Raw genomic sequence first — 27,779 nt, forward strand, 5'->3', positions numbered from 1 at the left:
ACCTGAATCTGAATGGATGAACAAGGATTTGTATACTGCTCCTTGCAAATATGTGAGACGACAGCTCTACCCAGTGCACCACCTCTCACAAACCGGCCACCAGAAGAGTTTCTAACAAACAGATCACAGCATATCATTTTGAATGGAGAGAAGTCTTTAGACGTAAAATTACCTTAGGAGTGCCCCATGGGACTGTTATCAGACTATTACTTTTCACAATATATATAAATGACCTTGTAGATAACATCAGAAGTTTCTTGAGGCTTTTGGCAGATGATGCTGTAGTATACAGAGAAGTCACGATGCTATAAAACTGTAGCAAAATGCAAGATGACCTGGGGAGGAACTACTTGGCGCAGGAAGTGGCAACTGACTCTCAAATAAACAGATGTAGTGTATTGTGAATACATAGACAGAAATTTTCTTTACTCTATGATTACCCAACTGCAGGACAATCACTGGAAGCAGTTACTTCCATAAAATTTCTGTGACTATACATATGGAGTGATCTGAAATGGAATTATCACATACAATTAATCACAAATAAGGCAGATACATTATAGATTCATTGGAGAAATTCTCAGGCCACGTAGTCCATCAACACAGAAAGTAGTTTACAAATCATTTGTTCAACCAATACTCGAATAGTGTTCATCAGTACTGGATCCGTACAAGATAGGAAACTGACAGGAAATAGAGAAGAGCCAAGAAGAGCATCCTGTTTCATTACATGTTCTTTTAGTAAGGATGAATGTGTCACAAAGGTGATCAACCAACTCCAGTAGCAGACACTGCAAAAGAGGCTTTCTGCACAACTGTGTGGTTTGTTGTTAAAGTTCCAAGAGCATACATTCCTAGAAGAGCCAACAAATATATTACTTTTCCTTACATATATCTCGCAAAAAGACCATGGAGATAAAATTGGAGAGATTGGAGTTGACACGGAGTCTTACCAGCAATTGTTCTTCCCATGAACTATTCATGACTGAAATGGGAAGGGTGAAAGTGACAGTGGTACACAAAGCATCCCCATCACACACTGCAAGGTGGCTTGCAGAGTGTACATGTAGATGTATATTTGGTATGATACACCATGTCATTAAGTGCTGCAAGTGTGCAACATACTAGCACTGACTCCCACTATATTTTCAGAATGTTAATTTGCTACCTCTTCCTACAACAATTCAGAAAGCAAAATTGAGGGTTCAAAAAAAAAAAAAGTGAATGCTGCCAAAATTACGAAAGTATTACGTAAGTATTTCAAAAACCTAAACAATTGTTGTTTGATATCGCAACCAAAACACGCATACTTGACTCTTTCATTTAATGAAAATGAGTAGAAAATTTCTGTCCAAAAAATTATTTGTTCACAACATTCATTTAGAAGTGCCCCACATAAAAAAACCACATACTGTCAAACATGTACCACATGTTGCCCTAAGCTATAATATTCTGTGTTCATTGTCTTTCTAGACAGAAATAGTAATTAAATGGACAGAACCGAAGCCAAAAGTAGAGTTCATACATTTGTCAACATACACTGCAATGACCTGCAACCAATACATTACAAGTGCGATAGTTGTGACAAATTAGATATCAGCCAAACCGGCAGAAACTTTTATCACACAATACAAGGAACATATGTACAAACATAATAATAATAATAATAATAATAATAATAATAATACAGCATATGCTGAAACCACGGTCACAAATGCTCATACTGTGACGTATTCAGTCCGATTTCAAAATTTTACGTCACAAACACAAAAACATCTCACTTAATGTGCTGAAAGAAGATGAAATCTACACCAACATGAACAATGACTGTGAGAACCCCCTTAATGAACAATGTAAATTTGGAAATGGTATCTACACTGACATTTTTTAAGACTTGCTGTAATTGAGTTAATCACAATTTGGTCCTTACTGTAAACCTCGGTCCTTATTCTAAAAGAGGTTTGCCGGTGATGACAATGTCTGCCACAGCCCACCTGATATCAACACAAACCCGCATTCACATTACACTGTAAGCTGATTGTCTGCCTGCTCTACAACTACTGAATGCTGATGCACCACCAGCACAGCAAATGACTGCTGATATCACATTGGACACCCACCTCCTCGTCACACCTACATTATTTTGCATATTTTTTGTCTCATCTTCCGCACCTTCTGTAATTTTTTGGATTGCTGCTACTATTTTTCACATATTGCTTCATTTTTAGACATAATTAAATAATATACTTTGTTCAGAAGCTATCCACTGCATTACATTTTCTTGCATTTTACAAAAATGATTATTACACATACGGTAATTCGCAACTGTATGAACCTGACGTCTGATGTATAATTACTCCTAGTAAATACTGTTACCACCCCTTTCATCGAGGCCAAGATTTGTAGCTTTTATCCATTATTTATAACACATAATGTTGAACAGTTAATTTGATAACTGTATATCTTCTGCGTCACTATGTATCAGCTATATTAGGTGTGGGCAAACAGCATCCTGCTAATGGTTTTTGCATGGCCCACCAAGACAGTCAGATATTTTACATCAAGACAATTGGAATTTTTACATACAAATTTATAGCTTTTATGAAATGCGACATTAACTGATGCATGCAATCATTTTAAAAGGTGTGGCCCTCTGCTAACCTCTGCTTCCACAGAGTGATGCCTGAGCCAAGGCTACAGCCCACCTGTGAGCTACAGGATTCTATTCTAGGGATCAGAGACATAAAACATGGATACTATTTTCAAACTACCAAAAAAAATTTGTAAGAATAATAACTAAAAATAGTGGTTGAGGGATCACTGTAAATAACTATTTAAAAAACAGGTTATCTTTACTGCACCAAGGGAGTACATTGACCACCCTGCGGTGCATGCCAGGTAAAACATTAGTAAGTATTTCACTAATAGTTGAACACATAATCACGGAAAGAGTGCCAGTTTTGACAAACAAAAAAAAAATGAAAACAGTATTATCTATCTGAGAAGAAATGTGCGATAAATTGCTCAAGCTAATGCAAAAGATCACAAAAATACATCTATTTAAAAAGGCATATAAAACATACTTCCTAAGTATTAGATAGTCAAAGATTGTGCAGAGGACTCAGAGTAGAGGTTAACAACAAAAAGGGGACAACTGAAAATATGCCAAGATCTGTAGTGCATTATTGTAATTTCTTGTCATTCTCCTGAGCACAGCATCTCACTTGTCATGGAGGAACAGTGACCTAGTTTTCCAGATGGACTTAAAGGGAGGACAGAGAGTGTGCACTGGAAAAAGTAGCCTGTTTACAGGCATGGATTCAGTTCTTTGAGCAAACTGGAGGGATTGCAAGGAACATAGCAACATGTTCATGGCCTGTAATCAATTGTGGGTGTGTACACTGGAGCAGTCCAAACCCATGTTTTATAAGTTATCTGGTGCAAAAGAACATCAATCAAGACCAAGCGAATGAGGCAGTCAATTTGTTAAGGCACTGACTTCATATTCAGGAGGCTGGAGTTTGCTCAGTCCATCCATCGTGATTTAGGTTTTCTGAATAATTTCAGGCAAACGCCACAATGGATTGTTCAGTAACGTCATGGCCAACTGTGTGTCCTATCCTTGTAAAAAACATTTCTACATTCATTTGGTATGTATATTAGGCTTAGTTATTTTCATAATTAGCTTGCTTGCTTTCTGTGTTTTTGCACTAAATTTATGTTCATGATCCACAAGTTCTGAAATGTAGTTTTATTTTTATTATGTATACACAATGATGTCTGTAAGGGTGCAAGTGGTTATCTGTTCCACTCGACAGAAATCTGAGTAAAACTGAAAGTTCAAAAGCTTAGTTAGATATCAAGAGCACCAGTCTCCTCAAAGGTAAAAGTGACTTCATTTCAAGGAATACATAAATTTCACTATAAGTAATTTTGCTAAATGAAGTGAGATTCGGAACAACCCGACGGTTTTCTTACTGACTTGCTGAGTCAGTAGTTGACAGTCACATTCAAACTTATCACATTGTCCAGTACTTAAGAGCTTAGAATGGTGCAATCCTGTTATTTGATTTTCAAATTCCAGATGGAACTGACATGACACTTTTGTGCTAGAACACCGACTGAAGTTTGGGCAACAATTACATACTTGGCTTCGAACTGACTCAAAAAACAGATCCCTGCTCAGGACTCGGTACCACTCATGATAGGAGCAACTGACTCATGTTCTACACCAGAGTTTGGACTATTTCCTATCATTCCCTAAAATGAGAAATATCCTCCTCATTATACTCCACTCCCTGCCAAAGTGGTATTCCGCTGTCCACCCAACCTACACAACATCACTGTCGTCTCTATTCCACTCCTGATCCCAACCCTTTGCCCCACAGACTTATATCCCTGTAACAGACCTAGAAGCAAGGCCTATCCTATACATCCTCCCTCTACACCTACTCCACTCCCATCACAGGCACTTCTTACACCACCAAAGATGTGGCTACCTTTAAAAGCAGCCATGTGTTGTAGCATCTTAACTGCAAACAGTGTACAGCATTCTATGTGGACATGATCAATAACAAGCTGTCTTCCACATAAAAGGCCACCACCAAACTTTGGGCAAGAGACAGCTATGAATGCCACACAACATGGTGTGCTCAATTTTGACCGCTTCACACCCTGTGCCTTCTGGAATCTTTATATCAACACTAGCTTTTCTGGACACACACACACACACACACACACACACACACACACACACACACACACACACACACACCATCTACCTCCTTTTTTCTCCTCTCATCCTCCATTTTTCTCTCCCAGCACAGCCTCCCAATTCCACATCTAACAGGCTACTATCAGGTCCCCACTACACTCCTGTACACTCTCAGATTATCAGTTATTGAAAGCACTAGTCTGGGCTGTAGGTGGTGACTCGCATCATTCAATAACCAAACTTGCCACGGCCAGGAATTTGTGTACTTGAGTGTGTCTGGTGTTTCCTGCTATTTGTTTCCATGGTCCATACATTAGTCCACTATAGGTAAGTTGTTGCCTTTCCCTTATTTTACGTATTGTGTTTTTCTTCATTTGATGGACTTAGTCAAATAGCTTAGTCTACTTTTAAATGTACTTTACATGTGCTCGTCTGTCATTCAAAGTCTCCTCCATGTGGAGAGAAACAGTCTAGCCTATTTCATTATTGTTATTCCATCCGAGATTTTCCATTGTTCATTTCACTTGTGTAAGACATACAGCAGAACACCATGGGGTGACAGTATTTACAGCATATGTACACAGGTAATATTTACTACTACTACTACTTGTGGTACCACTTTAAGATAAGTTATTTTTATTTCCAAAATTGGAGTATATGCAGCACTGCTTGTCAAACTGTACATATGGCAAAGGAAAGTTCTATTAATGAGTCTAAATAATTTAGGAGCAAAGTACTGTAGCTCGAAAAGGATTCACCTGCACACTAATGAAGTTTTCAGTCTTGTTTATGTACCTGTCAACAACTCATCACCTCTACTATTCAATGAGTTTTACTTTTAGGAGAAAATTATTTAATTTTTTGTAGAACATTACCTTGAACATCTTGCTGGAGTATCCACTGGAAAAGTGGAAATAAATTTGCTTCAAATGTAGATACAGCCGTCTTGTTTGAAGTGCATACGATCCTGCAACATAAAAGACAAACATGAACAACACACTCAGACAACAAAAACACTTGTAAGTTCACACACTATTTGTTCATTACTTAATACTTTGGAATAAAACAGTTCTTGCAAGTTATCTGTTATACAATTTTACAGTGCAAAGCCATGTTCTCAATCCCGCCGAAGCACCACAGTTCCCAAATAGCAATGAATTACTTTTCTTGCAGGATGTAATACTTTATTAGTGCTGGAAAATCCTGAGTGGAATATAAATAATTGAAGGAGTAAAGATAACCACTCACCATATAGTTGAAGTGTTGAGTGGTGAATAGACAAATAAACAAGATTGATACTGTTACAATGTTGCTAAGCTTCAAGCAATGTCTATCTTCTGAGCTGTCAAATCACACACACAAAATTACATAGTCATCACCACACACACTTTTTCTCCACTGAAACTCCAACTTGGTGAGGGACTGTGTTAGGTGAAGAGGGGTAGGAGGCAGGAAACGTTAAGACAGAAGGATGGTTGAGGGATGGCAGAAAGTGGCAAACTTACTATGAATAGGCAGATGAAGTGTTACATGCCATTTAGGTAAACGACACTTAACACTCCTTGTGTAGTACAAGGAAAGATGATCTTGACAGAATAATATTAAGAAGGGAGTATGTTGCGGAACATATACCGTGTGCAGGTGTCTGTTTTCATATGTGCAAACATTAAACGGGAGGCGAGGAATACAAAAAAACGGCAAGGTGTGGCGACAAGTAAACGGGTTCACCTGCTGTTTTGGCGTCGCAGCTTGGTGGTGGCTTGACTGTCAAGGAGCAACCACGCTCTCCAAGAACGTAACCGAAAGGCAAGATGGTTCTGTGACAAAATATATTGTAATTTTGAGTGTCATGTTGAGACTTTGAAGCTTATGCCATATGCAAAGTTCTGTTCTGCTCTAATTCATGAGTCACTCTAATGATCTGTACACACACTGAAGGAAATATATGTTCATAAAAGAAAATTAATGTCTGTCCTTTTTTATTATATGAGTAGAAGTTGTCTTCTTTTGCTCCAGTAACAGCTGCAGAATGTGGGGGAGTCAAGCCTTTCCTCGTCTATACATGGGATTTTAGAACCAATGATTAGCATGATCTTTTCTTCAATAGAATCAACTATGGAAACTGGATTTTATAAAGAAGTAAATATGTCAGATACTGTGTCAGGTGACAGATCTCTAAAGTGTTCTGACTCAGCTTCAACTACAACAAGTGAGCCAGCAGCTACATAAAACACTAAACCAATAAGAAAAATACTTCACAGAGCAAATTGCATATGGCATGTAACGAACTGAAGGCATGAGAAAAATGGATGGGCAGGTGCACAGAAGATATGAAGAGGGAGATTGTGCTGACAATTCAGCTACACAATTCAGCATTTATTATCTTCCCACGTTTATAATACAGAGAAGCTGATTTGGAGGGGGATATTTTTGAAAAAGACAATGAAGTTAAGCATACTTTGCTCATTGGCATGTTGTACTGCTGGGTAATCAATGCAGCTCTTGGGCCACAATTTGACAGCAGACATTCATCGATGTAGCAGTTGGTTGTTGATCAAAAGATACAGTAGAATATGTTGTACAATCAGTACTGCAGATGTTCAATGTATTTAAAAAAAAAACAGCATCACACATCAACCAAAAGCAGCTATAACGCGTATTTATTCATCGGCGATCAGTTTCGGTGAAGCAATCATCTGCAAGTCACAACTACATTACCTCAGGTTAATCCAATGTTCGTGGGTGCAAAGTAAATAATTATTATCAGTTGCAGCAGCAGTCTGTTACACATGCATCCACTGTATTATACATTTTTCTATCAGTCACTAATTACAAAAATTGACAGTCCTTTCCACTATCCCATATACTGTCTCACCAAGTCTTATCATAAACTCATGAGTCAACATTGTTGTACAACATGCACTATTGATAGTAGTAGGATGTATGTCCTATTTAATTGGCATCTGCTATTAACAGTTGATTAGATCATTGGGCAACCAGATTTTGACCACACATATGGTTCAGGTCTGGAATATAGCTTTGCTGTTCTTGTCTTCAACTGCTCACTAACTACAACTTACTGAACTGTAAAAAGATTTAGATGTATCATTTATGTTCACTGGATGCAATCCTTAACCATTTGGTTCTCATATGTATTCTATCCAAATCTAATTTTCATAGACCTAGATTATCCGTGTCAGAAACACGTGAAGTGAAACCCTCTTTTACACTTTTAAGGGGACTTTTAAAAATGGCATTAATTGTGGGAAAATGTAAAATGTGGGAAATTATTTTTTTAATCAGATAAATAAGTTTACATTTCATGAACATAATGGTAGTTCATACTTCTGGCAAAAAAAAAATCTAGAACTTTAGTTTCTTTTAATTTATTCTATTGGTGATTTTCATGTCTAGATCATACCTGGAGATCATATATATGACAAGAAGTATATCTAATTTAAATTTGAATACTTGCTATGTCAAACGCTAGAAATTTTTTTTAAAAAATATGTGACATACAGGATGTCAGTTGGCAAAGGTGATGTTGACTGATTACGTAAAGTGCAGACCCAGTAACAGAATTATGTTCTACTAGAGTGGTTTGAGGAATATACATTTGGTCCAGCTTTCAAAAAGCAGATTGGGATAAATTTTCTAAATTGCTGGACAAGTCAATAACACAGGTCCCTGCACTTCCAAAATCATACTCAAAGTTGTTAAAGATCATAATATCTACTGCCAAAAAGAGCATACCCAGAGGATGCCTGAAAGAATACATTCCTGTCTGGAATGAAGAGATCAACCAGCTGTTTAACAATTCAAGGAAAGTGGAGACCAAGAAACAACTACGAACCTTATGAATTCCTTGAATGAACGAAGGAGAGAAAAATGGCATAAAGAAAAAAGGGACCTCGATTTCACGCACTCCAGTAGAAAAGCATGGACGCTGATTCACAAACTTGGAAAAGACTCTTCCCACAAAAAAGAAAACTCAACAGTCTCATGCGACTCAATCGCCAATCACTTAGTGAGAGTTTCCAAGGTCCCAACAGATAAAGCAAATCTTCAGCAAGTAAATAGAGAGCTTTCAGAAGTTAGGAAATCTCTGCAACATAACCCAGAATTCTCTTCTCCATATGCAATCACTGAAATGTAGACAGCCCTTAAGCATACGAAATGTAGAAAAGCTGCAGCTGCAGATGGGCTGTACCCTGAATTTTTTGGTGCACAGTGGACTGGTAATGCGAAACTAGCTAGTTTGCCTTTTTAACGAAATTCTTCGTACAGCAACATTAATCAAAAAATTTAAAAGAGCAAAAATTATCGTTATCAAAAAGCCAGGGAAAGAGGGATCAGCTGCAGAACACTTCTGCCCAATATCTCTCCTTAGCTGTGCTTACAAGCTATTGGAAAGAATGATTCTAAACCGAATCCATGATCAAATTAATGCTATGATACCACCTAAACAAGCTGAATTCAGACCTTATAGAAGCTACTGTGGACGAGTGCTCTCCTTGACTACACACACAGAATTTGGATACCAAAAGAAACTTAAAACTGGAGTAGTGTTCATTGACCTGTCAGCAGCTTATGACATAGTGAGGTGCAAGGGCCTATTATTGAAATTTTTTAGAGCAATATCTCACAAAACTCTAGGCAACCTCTTAAGTAAGATGTCAAGCAATAGGCGGTTTAAAGCACATCAAGGAGAAGAGAAAAGCAGATGGCATGTACTCAGTGACGGATTACCTCAGGGCTCTGTCCTTGCTCCAGTGTTATTCAACCTCTACACAGCTGACCTGCCAAATTTGACCTGCCGAAAATTTCAATACGCAGATGACCTGGCAATTTCATATCAGAGTGAAGACCTTTCTGAATGTGAAGAACACCTAACGAACAGCCTTACTAAACTTTATGAGTATTTTGAGACATGGCGACTGAGACCAAATGTTTCTAAAACCGAGGTAAGCCTGTTCCACCTCTCTAATCGCCTTTCATCAGCAAAGATCAGTTCACAGTTCGGCCCTCTGGGCAAAGTCAGATACAACAAAAGCCCAAAATACCTGGGAGTCACTCTGGACAGAACTTTTAACATACAAAAAACACCTTTCCAACTTGGCCAAGAAGATACAAACACGAGTGAACCTTGTGAGAAAGCTGGCAGGCAGTACATGGGGAGCAACCACATCAGTCCTCCGAGGAGCATCCCTTGCACTGGTATACTCTGCAGCAGAATATTGTGCACCAGTTTGGCTCCGAAGCGCCCATGTAGTGAAAGTAGACATCCAACTGAACTCAGTTATGAGAGTAATTAGTGGTACAGTCTGGTCTACACCTACTTGCTGGCTACCAGTGCTTTCAAACATCTGTCCACCAGACCTCCATCGAAAGGCTGCTCTTTACAACCTCTGTCAGCAAGTTTCTGAAAACAACTCGATCCCTCTTCATGACAATTTGCTATCACTGCCCACGAAACGCCTCAAATCTAGAAGACCAGCATATGAAATGGGAGTCCAAATGTTATCCACAGGATTCAACCAGGACACAGAGTGGAAATGTGAGTGGCAAGCTGCAAGAACCTGAAACCACGAACTTGTAGACATCCAACAGTTCCAGTTCCAGGATTCCACCAACCAAGGGAGGTGTGGGTGCAGTTAAAAAGATATCGGACTGAAGAGGGTAGGTGCAAATACAACATGCACAGGTGGGGCTTCTCAAGTGACAGTATGTGTGACTGTGGTGACATCCAAACAATGAGCCACAATGTAAATGAATGTCCAATCAGATGCTTCCCTGGTGGCATTGAGAAGCTCCATCAAGCATCCCATGAGGTAATCTGCTGGATCGAGTCCATCAGCATCTGATTGTAGTCTGAGCCGTTTTAAAACTTGTGCACTGTATATAATTTCACATGTTCATTTTTATATGTATTTCTTTGTTTTGCTAAATGTGTATTACTGTAATTGATGCATACGATAATAATAATAATAATAATAATAATAATAACAATAATAATAATAATAATAATAATAACAACAAGTACAACAAATACTGGAACAAAATAATGTGCAATCAGAAGAAGAAGAAAATACAGTAATGGACTCAAACATCCCAGAGCAAACAAACAAAGAACAACACGCACCAATTAACAAATCAGAGGAAAACGAAATCTTAAGACAGCCACCAGAACAAGCACAAATAGAACACGAAGTGACACACATGTTAGATATAGAAGAAAAATTTCAGCTGACGTATATAGAATACAAAGACACAAATACAGACATAAGACCATTCTTGCATAGACCACCAAATAACCCACAAGTCGAAGCAACAATAAAAACTATCAACACAATCATACACAACAAAATAAATGAAAACACAACTATGGAAGAGTTACAACTACTGGTTTATATAGGAGCACTCACTACACTAAATATACACACTAGACAGAGATCAGAACCAACCAACACACAGAAGAAACCCACAAAACCAGCATGGCAACACAGGCTACAGATCAGAATAGAAAAACTGAGAAAAGACATCGGACAGCTAACACAATTTATAAGAAATGAAATCTCGGAAAAAAAACGAAAAAGGTTAGGTAAAATCTCACAACAAGAAGCGACAGAGCAATTAGACGAAAAGAAGCAGAAATTACAAGCATTAGCCAAACGACTCAGAAGATACAAAAAAAGTGAAAATAGAAGGAAACAAAACCAAACATTCAACACAAACCAAAAGAAATTTTACCAGACAATAGATAACACACACATTAAAATAAACAATCCACCAAACATAACAGACATGGAACACTTCTGGAGCAGCATATGGTCAAACCCGGTACAACATAACAGGCATGCACGGTGGATACAAGCAGAAACAGATACATACAAGATGATACCACAAATGCCTGAAGTGATAATTTTGCAACATGAAGTCACCCAAGCAATTAATTCTACGCACAATTGGAAAGCCCCTGGAAATGATAAAATAGCAAATTTCTGGCTAAAGAAGTTCACCTCAACACATTCACATCTAACTAAATTATTTAACAGTTACATTGCAGACCCATACATATTCCCTGATACACTTACACATGGAATAACTTATCTGAAACCTAAAGATCAAGCAGACACAGCAAACCCAGCTAAATATCGCCCCATAACATGCCTACCAACAATCTACAAAATATTAACTTCAGTCATTACACAGAAATTAATGACACATACAACACAGAACAAAATTATAAATGAAGAACAAAAAGGCTGCTGCAAAGGAGCACGAGGATGTAAAGAGCAACTGATAATAGATGCAGAGGTGACATATCAAGCTAAAACTAAACAAAGGTCTCTACACTACGCATACATTGATTACCAAAAAGCTTTTGATAGTGTACCCCACTCATGGTTACTACAAATATTGGAAATATACAAAGTAGATCCAAAATTGATACAGTTCCTAAACATAGTAATGAAAAACTGGAAAACCACACTTAATATCCAAACAAATTCAGATAATATCACATCACAGCCAATACAGATTAAGCGTGGAATATACCAAGGAGACTCATTAAGTCCTTTCTGGTTCTGCCTTGCTCTGAACCCACTATCCAACATGCTAAATAATACAAATTATGGATACAATATTACTGGAACATACCCACACAAAATCACACATTTGCTATACATGGATGATCTAAAACTACTGGCAGCAACAAATCAACAACTCAACCAATTACTAAAGATAACAGAAGTATTCAGCAATGATATAAGTATGGCGTTTGGAACAGACAAATGTAAGAAAAATAGCATAGTCAAGGGAAAACACACTAAACAAGAAGATTACATATTGGATAACCACAGCGACTGCATAGAAGCAATGGAAAAAACGGATGCCTATAAATATCTAGGATACAGACAAAAAATAGGAATAGATAATACAAATATTAAAGAAGAACTAAAAGAAAAATATAGACAAAGACTAACAAAAATACTGAAAACAGAATTGACAGCAAGAAACAAGACCAAAGCTATAAATACTTATGCCATACCAATATTGACCTACTCATTTGGAGTAGTGAAATGGAGTAACACAGACCTAGAAGCACTCAATACACTTACACGATCACAATGCCATAAATATAGAATACATCACATACATTCAGCAACAGAAAGATTCACATTAAGCAGAAAGGAAGGAGGAAGGGGATTTATCGATATAAAAAACCTACATTATGGACAGGTAGACAATTTAAGAAAATTCTTTATAGAACGAGCAGAAACTAGCAAAATACACAAAGCAATCACTCATATAAATACATCGGCTACACCACTACAATTTCATAACCACCTCTACAACCCGTTAGACCACATAACATCAACAGATACGAAGAAAGTAAATTGGAAAAAGAAAACTCTTCATGGCAAGCACCCGTATCATCTAACACAGCCACACATCGATCAAGACGCATCCAACACATGGCTAAGAAAAGGCAATATATACAGTGAGACAGAAGGATTCATGATTGCAATACAGGATCAAACAATAAACACCAGGTATTACAGCAAGCATATTATTAAAGATCCCAATACCACAACAGATAAATGCAGACTTTGTAAACAACAAATAGAAACAGTAGATCACATCACAAGCGGATGTACAATACTAGCAAATACAGAATACCCCAGAAGACATGACAATGTCGCAAAAATAATACATCAACAGCTTGCCTTACAACATAAACTTTTAAAACAACAAGTTCCTACATACAAGTATGCACCACAAAATGTACTGGAGAATGATGAATACAAATTATACTGGAACAGAACCATTATAACAGATAAAACAACGCCACATAACAAACCTGACATCATACTCACCAATAAAAAGAAGAAATTAACACAACTAATCGAAATATCCATACCCAATACAACAAATATACAAAAGAAAACAGGAGAAAAAATTGAAAAATACATCCAACTGGCTGAGGAAGTCAAGGACATGTGGCATCAGGATAAAGTTGACATCGTACCAATTATACTATCAACTACAGGAGTCATACCACACAATATCCACCAGTACATCAATGCAATAGAGCTACATCCAAACGTATATATACAACTACAGAAATCAGTAATTATTGATACATGTTCAATTACCCGAAAGTTCCTAAATGCAATATAACACATACCATACAGTTAAAAGGAAGTGACGCCTGATCAAGGTCCGCGTCACTTTTCATTTTTAACCAGACTTAACGTCTGAGAAAGTAAAGAATAATAATAATAATAATTTTGTCCAGTGATCCTCTAGCTTTTTCATCCCTTCGGTAAAATAGTTTCTATCAAACTCTCCAAAACACTCGTTAGCTGCAACTATCACTTCTTCATTTGATGAAAATTTCTTCCCTGCAAGTCAAAGTTTCAAGTTAGGGAACAGGAAGAAGTCGTGTGTACGTCTGGTGAAAAGGTGGGTGAGAAACCAATTCATGCACTTTCACCATAGTTATCGCTGATGTGTCGGGTGGTGCATTATCCTGGTGAAAAAAACACTTTTTTGCATGCTAACCTTGGACTATTGTTCAGTCAACAAAAGTTTCAAACGATCCAGCAATGAAGCCTACATGGGTCCAGTTTTCCAAGACTTATAAAAGGATCATTCCTTGGCAATCATAAAAAATAGTGCCCATCACCTTACAAGCTGACCAAATGGTCTTTGTCTTCTTTGGCACACTTTCACCATTCTTTGTTCGTTGTTTTGATTGCCATTTTGACTCTGGTGTGTAATGATGGATCCAGGTTACCTGAGACACAAATTTGCACAAATCTCGCGGATTGTGATTAAACATCACCTGACATTGTGTTGAAATGTTATGCTGGATACACTTTTGGTCAACTTGAGGAATTGCAGCACCCACCTCAAACACAACTTCTTCATAGCCAGTTCTCCACACAGGAAATTATTCACTCACTCAGTTGAGATGCCTACAGTCTCAAAAATCTCACCAACTTTTATTCGGCAGCCTCATATTACCATATCATGAATTTTATCAACGGTTTACTTTGTGGTGACCTCAACTGGACAGCTGGAGCGAGCTTTGTTTTCAGTGCTTAGTCTTCAATGATGGTGCAGGGTCCACATGAACTTCATCCAATTCTGTTTTGATTTGTGTGGCAGCCCAACCCTTCATATGAAATGTTTAATAACAGCATGAAACTCTGTTTTCTCCCTTTTTAATGGGAGCCGGAGGTGCCTATGTTGCCCATGTTAAAATCACTAAGTTTGAGGAACATTTATGAATAAACTACCAAATAGAAAAATTTGAATTTTTTTTTACATATAGAGTGGTTTAGTATTGCAGTTATGACAGAGGGATTTTGGAGTATCTTTTCTAGTTTCATTCCAATTATTTTTTTTATTAATGACCCAAAATTTTTTAAAAATAATTGCTTTATAATTAAACTGAAATGAAACTACTGAACATATTGCCAAATGGCTGTGTTACAATGTAAGTTTGACCACTAGGAGTGCTGTATAAAAATTTCATCTCTCTAGCTTGAGTGGATTTTGAGAAAATGTTCCTTATATTCGAAAAATTCTAATTTACGAGAAATGCTATCAAAGTTTCTCAATACATTCCTGCACTATAGGATGGATTATCAGGGTCTTCTTCTTCATCCTCCAAAAGCTTCCTCTTCTGTCTTCTTTTCTGGCCTGTTGTTCCATCATACTTCATATGCCTTTCTCTTCTTTCTGCTCCTCTTATCCTTTCTCTGTCAATATTTCTTAGTGCTCGTACAGTGTTCACCCCAGCTGTAAATCCTAATGCCTTCAGAACTTCACACTGTTCCCTTGGTAGTAGGTTGCTATTGCATCATAAATGCCAAAGTGCAGTGTTTTTATGCTTACAAACACCGTTTTAGGAATCACTTTCCAAATCAAATTGTTTACACTCTCATTAGGATTCTGCGTCTTTCCGTGTAGACATTTGTGTAGCAATTCTGGCTGTGCTAAGTCATGAAAAATTGGTTTTATTGCATTTATCACAGCTGCTGGCAAACCATGTTTGTGATCATAGTCCTTTTTTGCATTATATTTGCACCAGGAATCTTTTGGGCACAGGCTGTGTAGAGGGTATTCATTGGAAGAGGCAGTATGAAGGAACAATGCCCACACTGCTTTTCGCATGTCATTAACATTACTAGTATTTTGCCTTATAGCATACCCATAGTATCTCTGTAGACGTTCAATCACCTCATCAGCAAGCCTGCTTCTCCCTCCTATTGTCTTTCCATCACTGAGCTTACTTGAACCCAAAGTCTGTTTGAGCCTTCGAAGCCGTGCACCCATACGCTTTTGCACATGCCCAATGCATTCCAACTTTTCAACTACAAATTCATTTCCATATGGTTTCAGTTCCTCTATAGTCTTGAAACCTTTGGAGTCACCATCCCCAAGGTAGTATTTGTACCTAACGTTGTATCTGGTAACTGAACGTTCAAAAATTTGTTTCACTCCATCCCCTTCCATTGCTCCACTTGATCCACTAAAATTTGCCTCACAGGTTCCACTGTGCTCTCCTTTGATTTTATTTTTGCACCTACAATGTTTTGATAATATTGCAACGTCTATCACTTTTGCACTATCACCACAAGTAGCAGTTACAACCCCATTCAGGGATTTATGACCCCTCTTTTGCCAGGAACCATCTAATGCCACTACCAAATCCCTAGAACCACTGTTCATTTCTACAGATTCCTCCACTGCTTCCTTCATGGTTTTCAAAGCCACATCTTCAACAGAGGATCCTACCAGTTCACAGTAGTACCCAAATTTGCTTGGAGGCGATGGCAAGTTCATAATACCACAAAACAGTTTACCAGCAGCAGACCCTTTTCCAATGGATCGAAGACCATACACAAGTCGAACATTCACATCAAACACTCTAGATCGTCCATTTTCACCAAAGAGACTGGCATGTGAATTGTAGAAAGTCACTTTATACTTGCAACATGCACAGATTATCTTCATCTCACAAGCTAAACCAAAGTGCTTTGTTATCTCTAGTCCCACTCCTACACTTGAACACATTTTGCACAGAACACTTTCTTTCAGCACAGAAGATAATAATCCAATATTCAGTACTTTGTTAATATCATCACTGTCACTAACATATTCACGAAACCTGTCACTTCCACCAGTCAGCTTCTTGCTAGAAGATGTCACAGGGCTATGGCCAGCCATGTGTTGCTTAGCAGAAGAACGGACTGTTTCAGTAATTGTAGTATCGCAACTTGGTATTAGTGTTAATTTTCTTTTCCCTACATTCTTCCTCTTCTTATATACACGGTTACTAAAGCGTGGCATCGTAACCAGAACAACGCTTTACACAAGAAGTATAATACTACCAACAACAGGCGCAACACTGAACTAATTCGAAACGGTAAACAGCAAAGAGATGATGTTCCGCGCTCTTAGCGCTTCATTTGTCACAGAAAACAATGTAGCCAACCCTTGTACACTCGCTGTATGCGTAACATAAGGCGCTGTATGCATAGCAGGCCGAGAAAATCCCAAGCAGTTCGCCAGGAAGTCACGAGAGGGTGTTAAGATGCATTCAGCGGCTGCCCATTTCCTCTGCAGGTGTGGGGGAAAATGGTAATAACTCCACTTCTAGGGCGAGTAGAAAAATAATTCAAAGTTTACATTAAAGAGGAATGTTCCAATTAATTTTCGGTAGGGGGGGGGGGGGGGAAATATCGTAATTTTTTGGATTTGACCACCTCCGGCTCCCCTTAATTGCAGCTGACACACTGACCAATTCAGACAACTATCAACAATTAACTGTACACTGTACATTGTTGAAATTCTTTATACAATCCTGGAAATAATCAAGCTCACCTACCATGCAGGTGCAATGAAAATGTTCCATTCTTTCATGGAAAATTACCACTTATCAGACTGCCCTTGTATTAATGTCATCAAGCAGTTAAATGTATGTAAGAACACAGTGGCATAATGAAATATAGTTGTGTAGGGTGTGACAGAGTGGAATGTGCAGTTAAATTTTAGCTGTGCTGCCAGGGTTCCATCCTGACAATCAACTTGGAAATCAGGACATACTCTGGAAGAAGCGCAATGGTGTGTGCTAATTATGATCACATTTAAATTGTTTACGCTTTTTTATTAATTCCCAACCTAACTCCTACTATGTAAATCTCTACATATTCTGAAAAAAACTGTACAGCACTTGACAACATCTCTCTGCAAATCAAAGTTACAGCTTTTTTACTGAAATAATATGCCAACACTTCCAATGTAGTTATGAATGTTTTTGCAGGAGAGTCCACACCTGTGATAGTTCGAAGATAGTTTGTATATTATCTGGAAGAGAGACTACACAGGGTTTTTAACCACTGCCAACTGTCCTTCAGCTTTGACTAACACTTAAGTTACAGCCCAACCCAGCACTTCGTTCAATAGCATATCTATGAAAAACTCTACACAGTGTAGTTATTGGTTAGGTTGGTAGTGTGAGGAGACAAAGCACTAGTGGTACGAATTGTTCCAACTTTTAATGAGTGCTACCAAAGAACTAAGAAGAACAGAGCTTAATAAAGATTACTGCATAATGTTTGTTAACATTACCTGAAAGCCAACACCTTTCCAGTGTCACCATTTCTGAATTAATTTTTTTTTCCTCTCTCTCTCTCTCTCTCTCTCCATTAACATTGTTTCCTTATGCGTAAATGAAGGTAAATTTGTCATGATGATAATGTAAATGCAGATGGGAATTAACTGAAGGGATCAATAAAAAAGAGTCACAGACAGTGGCAGAATGTTAATTCCAGGGACATGAAATTGGTGTTACACTGTACTGCATTTCCTCTGATTCTTTCAAATGTTAATGAGCTGCAGCAACAAATTTCATGTTTATGTTTGCCCTGCCTTGAAATAGCACTTTCAGAATCTGAGGTTCCAAATACTAATTTGCTTTCAACATCACCTTTAAGCTGTTAAGCTGATACGGTCTCCACACACTCCACTGAAGTTCAGAATACTTCTAATATTCAGAATGGATTATGATAATTGGAGATCCGTAAATGAACATCCATTTGTGTATGCCTACATACACAGAATCTCCAAAGCACCATATGTGTTCTCTTTGCTCTATAATATCGAACTGAGTGAGTTATGGAATCCACGGATCATAACAACATGAAAGCAGAACCAGGTACATTTTCAACCCAGCTAAGTTGGAGACCATATCAGTACTTATCTTCATGGAGATACTTATCCCATACTTAGCATGTGATCTTCTAACTTTAAGTTATAGCTAAAAATCTGTAATATTTCCATGGTATGAGATCACAACAAATGTGTTATCTGAATAAATAATGTGCAGATGTAATAATAACACCTACCAAGCACAAACAGATTATAAATATTGACATTCATCGGATTTGTCACCCACAACAATTATAAAGTATGGAACTGGTGAATCCAAAGTTTATCATACTCACTACTCTGTACTATAACCATACAATCCAGTTCAATCTACCGTAAATTATCCATTTTGGCTACATTATGTCACTTACTTTCCATGTTCATTTAGCATTCCGAAATGAGTGCAGTAAGGATTGAAATGAGAGAAAATATAGCTATTCATCTTACAAATACCAGAGAATCACTTAATCACACAATTATGATATGGCAGTCAACACACGCTAATTTTAAGCATAGAAATCTTTAGTGCTAGTCCGTTACGGCGTACTTACTACTTAGACTGAACTGAACAGTCCAAAAGAATAATACAAATATTGCTACACAGATCATTTTCTGGCAACACCTAGAAGGAGATATAAACTTACATTTAACAGTTAGGTATTATTTTATCCACTTGTTAGCACACTTACTTGATTGATAAACATAAAGTTTCAAACAAATAATGATTGAAATGAGGTTTGCTTGGATTACGAGCAACCAATGCCAATTTCTGGGTCAATTTTGGAAGAAGATCACCAAGGTGTGGAATAACTTGAGCCTGCAATGCAGAGAAGCTCCTCATAATAGCTGAAACATTAAAATATTAGTTAACAGCAATAAAGAAAGAGCTGAAATATGCCAACATAGATAGTATGAACCAACTTCTTACCTTTCATAACATATTCATTCTCCTGTGATCCAGGCAGATCCAATGCGGAAAACAGATTTGTCAGAAGTTCACGAGCAATGGTAGTCACTTCTTCAGTTTTCACCCTATTAAACACAATGCAATTCTTTGAAAATGTGTATAGAGTCTGTGGCGTATTTACCAAAAATGTACAGAAAAATACAAAAATGTTCACAATAACTGTAAATGTAATATTAATGATTTTAATTATGGTATTGTCAATATGTGAAAGAAAAAAATGGATAGCAGAGATAAACAGTAACTAGGTACAGTGTACCTAGTTACCATATTCAAAGTTGTACAAACTACAGAACAAACACAGAGAATCAGTAAAGGAAGATAAGCAAATCGAATACTAAAAACATATGTCATTTATTATCAAAGTTTGTAACATATGTAGCCTACACTTTCATCAATATTTTCCCTTTGCCTGACTCATGTTTGGCCCTAAGAAATAAACCATTTGTTCAGAATGAGATCAGTTGCCTTTAATGTTCCTCTAATTCTGCTCAAGTTGTGTCACTTTCACCACACTATGAAGTATGTCTTGTTATTTTTCCAAACAGTAATTTTTATTCAGGCACTTGAGGCTGAAGAGTAGATATAACACAGGCCTCCAACATTTAACTATCTTAAGTCTAATTAGTTATTATTGCAACCCACAGAACCAGCACATCATAGCTACAGCTGCATGACAATGTGCATTTTGTCTCATTCCACAACCTTGAAGGCATGATGGGACATATCACCACGAGGAGGAAACAACAAGAGAGTTAAAAGCCTGCTGAGAGCCAAGGCAACTCACATCAAAGTCACTTTATCATACAACATAAATGATGGTATCACCAGCTCAATTTGTATACATTTATTGTTTGATAACTGTGGAAATTCAGACTCAAAGCAATAACATGGAAAATGTAAGGTTTTTACAGCGTCAAATTCAAAAATCATATTTATTTTCACGTAAACACACATATTATACACTATTTTAATAAAATTTTGACTAAACATTGAAAAAATCTATAGTTTTGTGCACTGAAAAAATTGGTAAGTTTTTTAGCCAGATTTGTGACATTTATGTGCAGCAGGATGACATGTTTCAACAGTATTAGTTCAGCCAAAGTTATTTTCGTTTGGCGTTCCAAATAAACAATTATTTTGTCCAGCTGTGTTGTTGCCACTGTATGTGTCAATGTCTGCAGACTGAACACCAACTTCATCAGCCGAATCATCAAGATTATTGTTATTGTCTGCAATGAACAAACGATGATAATTTCATTATCAGAAAATTGTCGTTTTACAGCCAGTCATTTATGTCATTAACACCTATGTCCGAGCACTCTGGAACATTTGTAAATGCGTACTCTACATTTCTGTGAGGGAAATTTCATAAATAATGCACACTATTTTTTTTACTTACATATTTATTTTTTATTTATTTATTTTCAGTAGCCCTTTAAGGTCCTTTAAAGTCTCCTTGCCTCTCTATGACTGAATCCCACTGTCTCGAAAGCTCTATTATTCCATGCAGGACACCACTTCTGCTCATCTGTCAAATGGCTGGGGTAACAGTGGTACAATGTTCTTCCAGAAAAAGATAGCAACGTCCATGCATATGGTTTTTCAACTTCAGGAACAAGTCGAAGTCTACTGGACTCATGTACAGGCTGTAGGGAGGATGTGGCAACACTTCCCATCCATATTTGTGCAATTCTTAGGCTACAACATTGCTGATATGCAGGCAAGCATTATCATGGAGAATGAGTGGCCCAGCCTCGAGCAACTGAGATTGGGTTTTGTGCATCTTCTGCACAGGTTTTGCATGAAGTGACAATAATATACATTGCTGTGACACTTTTTCCACAAGGGACTCTTATCATGATGATTTCTTGGTGATCATAAGCAAAAAGCATCATTTTCTTGAGTTTTGACAGTGCATCAAATGTTTTTGGACGTGAAGAATCTGAAGCTTTCCACCCATTGGATTGTGATTTCAATTCCAGTTCAAAGTCTCTAATCCACAATTCACCAACAGTGACAATTCGACACAAGAATCCTTGACCTTCATGTCACAAATTGAACAAGGTTGCAACATCCAGGTGTTTCTGCTTCTCTTCAGCAGTCAAACAGTATGGGCCCCATTTCGCACAATTTTTTCTCTTCTTCAAATCACTTGTCAGAGTATAGAATACTGATGTTGAGGGAATTCACAGGGTTTCAGAGAGTTCCTCAAAAGTCGCACTGCAATCTTCAAGAGTACCTGCTACAAGTTTCACACTTGGTTCATATGTTGACATTTTTGGCTTTCCAAGTCTTACATTATCGTCCATGCTCATACAACCTCCAAGAAAACAATTAACCCAATGTGAAATTGTACTACAGACCACTGTAAACTCATCACAAACTTCACTTAATGAACTGTGGATTTCCGTCAGGTTCTTGCCACGTAAAGTTTCAGTCTTGAAGTATGACCTCTTCAATGTCACAGTACCCAAGACCCTTGCAGGATCCATTTCTATCTCTCACTAATTTTATGTTAGAATACAGAGCGAAAAAACAAAAATATGAGCTTCTTCCTCAAGCTCTCGACTACATCTGACATAATTTTGATTGTTGCATCAAACAATCCACAGTAATATCAATCTGTACATTATTCATGAAATGCTTCTCATAAATCCAACAATGAACTCAAACACGTCAATTTTGTTACCAGTTTATTTATTTAATGTGCATACAGCATCAGTGAACTTACAAATGACTGGCTACAAATTTTTCCTGGTCTCCATGAGTGATGACTTGGCAACATGACCCTATGTTTTTCGTAACTCATGTTACAGGCTTTTAGAAGTTGTAGAGGAGATTTAGTAGATAAAGTTTTGGAAACAAACTCTTGTCAGGAAATGCCCGTTTGGACGCAAAATAAGTTTGAATATCGGATCACTTTCAAATCTCCCCATTCACCACACCCACATAATGAAGACAATGAGCTCTAACCTGTGTGCTCTATGGGAGCTGCTGCACGTGACACCCTGCTGTTTGTTGCACAAGGTGTATCCGCAATGCATGCTTTCATACTCATGATGCACAACCAAGGAGAGCCACAGTCAACCCTCCTAGTTGCAAACACACCAGTTTCTCATAGCCGTTGTTGGAGTCAGACAAAATTCATATGCGATGGATTGAGGTGATCCAAAAAATTTTCTCCATACTTGAATTGTGTAGACTTGCAATTATATAGCACACTGTGAAGCAGGAGATTTTAAAGTGGTCCGATCTTCAAACTTATACTGAAACGGTACATTTCTGGATACAGATCCCTTATAAAAATGTTATCTACTATGTCCTCTCTACAACCCCTTGAAGCCTGTAATAGGAATCGTGAAACAAAATGTATAATGACATATTTACAGGTCTCAAAAAAGTGTCATCATGCCATTTTCCTTCTTCAATTAGCTTCCTCAGTAGCTTTATCTTATACACTGACAGCATAAATTTCACTTTGATGCTGCCACTGACAGCATACAGTAATACAACAACACGGCCTTCGCAGGCAATTCTGCTGCTTTTAGAAATTTTGCTACACTGGGCACAAAATCTTCAAAGACCTAATTTTTAAAAAGCAAATTTTCCATCCAAGCATTGTGTTGTAACTTATAAGATTCTTGCAAGGAGGACTCATTCACATGTTTTAAAGCATAGGCTTTTGTTTCCTAGGCACATTACTGCAAGCCACTTTTGTAATTTTGTCATTTTTATAGCCTTTTTGCAAGGTCATCTAATCTGGAAGCTAATGTCTTACTGAATAGCATCCAATAAAAAAGACCACTGATTCAATGGCATTATAAATAATAATAATAATAATAATAATAAATATTTTCAATTTGTTTTTTGAAATTTTCAGTAACTACTGTGTTCCCTGAAAGGCTTTCACCAGTCACTGAATCCTGATGGATTCCTTGTCGATCTTTCCACCTCTGTATCCAACTCGGCTGGCTGTGAAGTCAGTTTCACCATTAGAAAGCCGGTTCTGTAAATTTACTGCTTCTTCTTGCAATGTTGGGCTTGAAATCGGAACACCAGTCTCCTTGTTTGCACTAACCCACATGAAAAGTGCATAACCTAGCAATGCATTCTTAGCCTGTTTTGCTTGTCACTACAAACTGTCCTTTATTTTCACTTATTTCCAGTTATTCTTCAAATCTGACACTGTACAAATTCCAACATCAAATTCAGCAGCAATGTTTTATACAACAGTTCTCTTTTAATCATCCTTTGCACTGCAGTACTTTTGGACATCGTCCCACCTTCCCTTCCGATGTCATTTTACAAACGTAACAAATGAGAGCAATACAATACTGTACAATGGAGTATTAACTTGTGAGCTAAAACCAAGCTAAAATCCACATATTGACTGAACTTAAATTTAATTATTGTTTCACAAAATATTCTTGCACTTCAATTCACACTTTTGACAATTATCGCCATCATCATCGTCAGGAGCAACTGACGATCCAAACTCTGCTATAGTGGCCTTACATAGCCCATGACAGCATGGCATTGGTCGATAATTGTGTAATTATGTCACAGATGGTGTCAACATCTGCACTGGTGTGCCACCACTTCCATAATCATTAATTATTGTCGTCGTCAACTGTTGGCACTATTACTTCCATTGTATCAAAACATTAATTTTAGTGAGGGGGGAAAAAAGAGGAGAAAAATGAAATCACAGATGAAATGGAGATCCAACTTACTGAAGGCTAGATAAATGATGACTCACTGTACTAAGTCTCCAGTTACCAAATCACAAAATTGATTCTTGTGGCAGTGAAGGGAAAGAACTATTCTTCTGACACAAAAAAGAAAAACTGCACCTCTCATTCTGACAATGCTTGAAGTCTGTGATCATCCACATCATCAAAATTGCAGTATAAAGAGCCCTTCTATTTCTATTTCACACTGGTTCCCACCACCGAGAATAATTCTGAGTGGCAAACAGTACACAAATTATTTTCCCACTCCCCACTGTTTTTGCAAACACTGCAATACATCAGAGGAACATAAGACTGGATTCATTTCCAAGAAACACAAAGCAAACAACTGGTTTGTGATGCAGAATATTTGTACATATGAGATGTATACAAAGAAAAAGGTGCTGTTAAAAGGCCTGGTAAGCACTGTTTTGTTGTCAGTGAAGCGGAAACTTACAACAGGAGTCACCAATTCAGGTGTATGAAAGGGTGCCATATGAGCTTCTGATAGAATCACTCCGATTCATGTGTGTCAATTGATGCCATATGAGCTGATAAATTTGGTAAAGAAAGGTAGTGTACTGGTTATTGGTAAATGCCATCTGCTTGTAACTACCATGGAGCTTAGTACTGGTAGAGTTGAGGCATCTGGGCTATAACTATGCTTGGAGTTAGAGTAGCTGAACAAGACAAGCAGCGAAGTCCCAGATCAGTTTGTAGGATGGAGAAGAAATTGCACCTCTCAAGGTTTATCTGCAGTGATACGCACCCTCTCCATGACTAACACCCAACTGGCTTGATGAACGGATGGAACTGATGTAATAAACAATACCAGTGAATGGGAAGTCAGGGCAAATAAAACAGGAAGGTACTAAAAGCATAGCAAAGATAAGAAATACAAAGATGAGAATAAAACATAAGAAGAAAAAAAAGACGGCCACCAGGACGGGCAGAGACAGACAAGCACAGCAGGAGAGTGTCAGACATAGGTAAGGACCCCTCCTCTCAGGGCTCAACATGCTGAGAGAAGTAATCCTCCCACAACTGTCCCACTCAAGACCCAGTATGGTCAAAACATAAAACGTTGGGAATAAAACCCCTTTTATTATTGAAAACACAAAACCTGTTTAACTGTTCTTTAAGTAAGTAAGCATCAAGTATAAGGAATGCTTAAGGTGCTTGTATTCATAGAAGTCTGGAGAGAATAGGGCACTCCAGTAAGATGTGAGCCACTGTCAGGAAGGCACTAAAGCTGCAAGGGCAGGTTGGCTGCCAAGTGGTGTATGTCCAAAACTAAACTTTCTCAGGAGAGAATATTGAAAGTTTGCGGTTCATAATTATATATTTCTTAAATAAATTGGAACAAGGCAGTAACTCATAAATATAAACTTTCTGCCACAAAGAAAAATCTCTTGCTGAAAGGTTTTAACTACCTCAAACTTAAAACTTTCAAAACCATTACATAAATAATAATAATAATAATAATAATAATTTGGGAAGGAGAATGAGCTTAAATAAAAGTTGACAACTTACTCAAAAAATAGAACTGTCACTTACTGTCAAGAGAAACTAAGAAAGGAAAATTAAAAAACACAAAATAATTCAGTCACTGTCGTTATTTTGATGCTGTCATGGTGTTTCATCAATCTGTTTGTCACTGTTTAAAATGGTGCCATGACCACATTGGAAACCTTGAAACAAATATTGCTGGCAAGGGGTATAGATAGGTCTGCCATAGGTCCTTCCCTGTGCCCTTTCTGTGATGAATCTTCTATCAGGGTAAGGTGTTGAAAATGACAGGTTCCACACCCTACTTCCAGAAGCACACCATTTTCTCTAACAAAATACTTGGAATTTAAACTTATCAGTCAGGATTTGTGTATATATAAAATAAAAATAACTGGATATTCCATGTTCTTTATCATAACAGATGGCAACTGGCAGACAGGGGGAGGCATAGACGAGTGCTAGTTGATGCAGCCAAAAATACTCCTCTAGAATACTGTCTAATGGACAAAAGTCTTTGGGGCAAGCCTTACCCCACATAGCAGAACAGGTCTAACAGTTGCAATGCTAATGGTCCTGCAGAAACGTATATAACTGTCATTAACAGTCCAGTCGTGGTAAAATCAGAGCCCTAGAAGAAAAATAATAGAGCAAAGGAAGAGGCGACAGGTGAGACTGAGGAATGAGAGAGTGCATTCAGTTTCTGAATGCAACTTAATATCAGCTGACAGATGTGGGTAACCACATCAGTTTATCATCAACAAACCATAATTGTACAACCACTTCAAGAATTTTGGTTCCTAGGAAAAGTCTGGATCCCGGTGCATCATGGTGTTATGACAAAAGTGAATGAACCACGTTTTGTAAGGGGAGAAATTAAAGCCATGGTCTTGTGCTCAAGAGAACACCCTTCAAAGGGCTCCTTGGAGTGGTCACTCAGTGGGGGCCATAAGCTGGGAGCAGTAGCAAATGAAAAAGTCATCTATATGTCAGGCAGGACTAACTGTAGGTCCCACTCAGTGTAGAAGTCGACACTAAAGATGGAGCACTGGGATATATTATTCATCTAAACTGTGAGGAACTGAGGTGTATTCTGACTCTAGCCCAAAATGATCAGTAGGACTGGAGGTTGCAGATGAATATCAGCGGATCATCACTAAAGGCTCAGCTTGGAGTGCAGTCACAATAAAACAACAAAAACATCAGTGTTGTATTCTTTATGTAAGGTGAAGAAAACTGCAGTAAGATTGTGGTGTTAAGTAAAGAGTAATTGTGTTGCTGTTTCTAATCCGACCAGATGGTTGGTTGTGAAGCAGCACTTCCAAACACCACACTGGTAGGTGGAAAAAAAGTCCAACAAATTAAGGGCCAGCACAATTAACGGACCACCATCCTCTCAAGTAGCTTACATAGCACACAAATAAGGCAGATTGGTTGATAAATTTCAATGGAAGTTGGGTCCTTTCCTGGTTTAACGATTGGGATAATGATAATATTTGGCCACTGTGAGGGGAATTCACCTCTGCCTAAAAAATGATTAAAAACCCTGAGAAGGTAATTTTTCTGATTCACACTGAGGTGTCGGATCATTTGATTACAGATCACATCAGGATCTCATGGCCACTTGGTGGGATGA

General features: G+C 37.8%; 1 protein-coding gene across 1 annotated transcript in view; it reads right to left on the reverse strand.

The window, feature by feature from the left end:
* LOC126194942 (exportin-2) overlaps window positions 1–27,779 on the reverse strand; it is a 191,038-nt gene that overhangs the window by 34,669 nt on the left and 128,590 nt on the right. Inside the window, exons 12-14 of the mRNA XM_049933328.1 lie at window positions 19,869–19,972; window positions 19,630–19,786; window positions 5,590–5,681 (exon numbers count right to left, since the gene is read on the reverse strand). Coding sequence (XP_049789285.1) covers window positions 5,590–5,681; window positions 19,630–19,786; window positions 19,869–19,972 — 353 coding nt within the window. The remainder of the gene's footprint in view (window positions 1–5,589; window positions 5,682–19,629; window positions 19,787–19,868; window positions 19,973–27,779) is intronic.

This window comes from Schistocerca nitens, chromosome 7 (assembly GCF_023898315.1).
Source record: "Schistocerca nitens isolate TAMUIC-IGC-003100 chromosome 7, iqSchNite1.1, whole genome shotgun sequence".
Lineage (NCBI taxonomy): Eukaryota > Metazoa > Arthropoda > Insecta > Orthoptera > Acrididae > Schistocerca > Schistocerca nitens.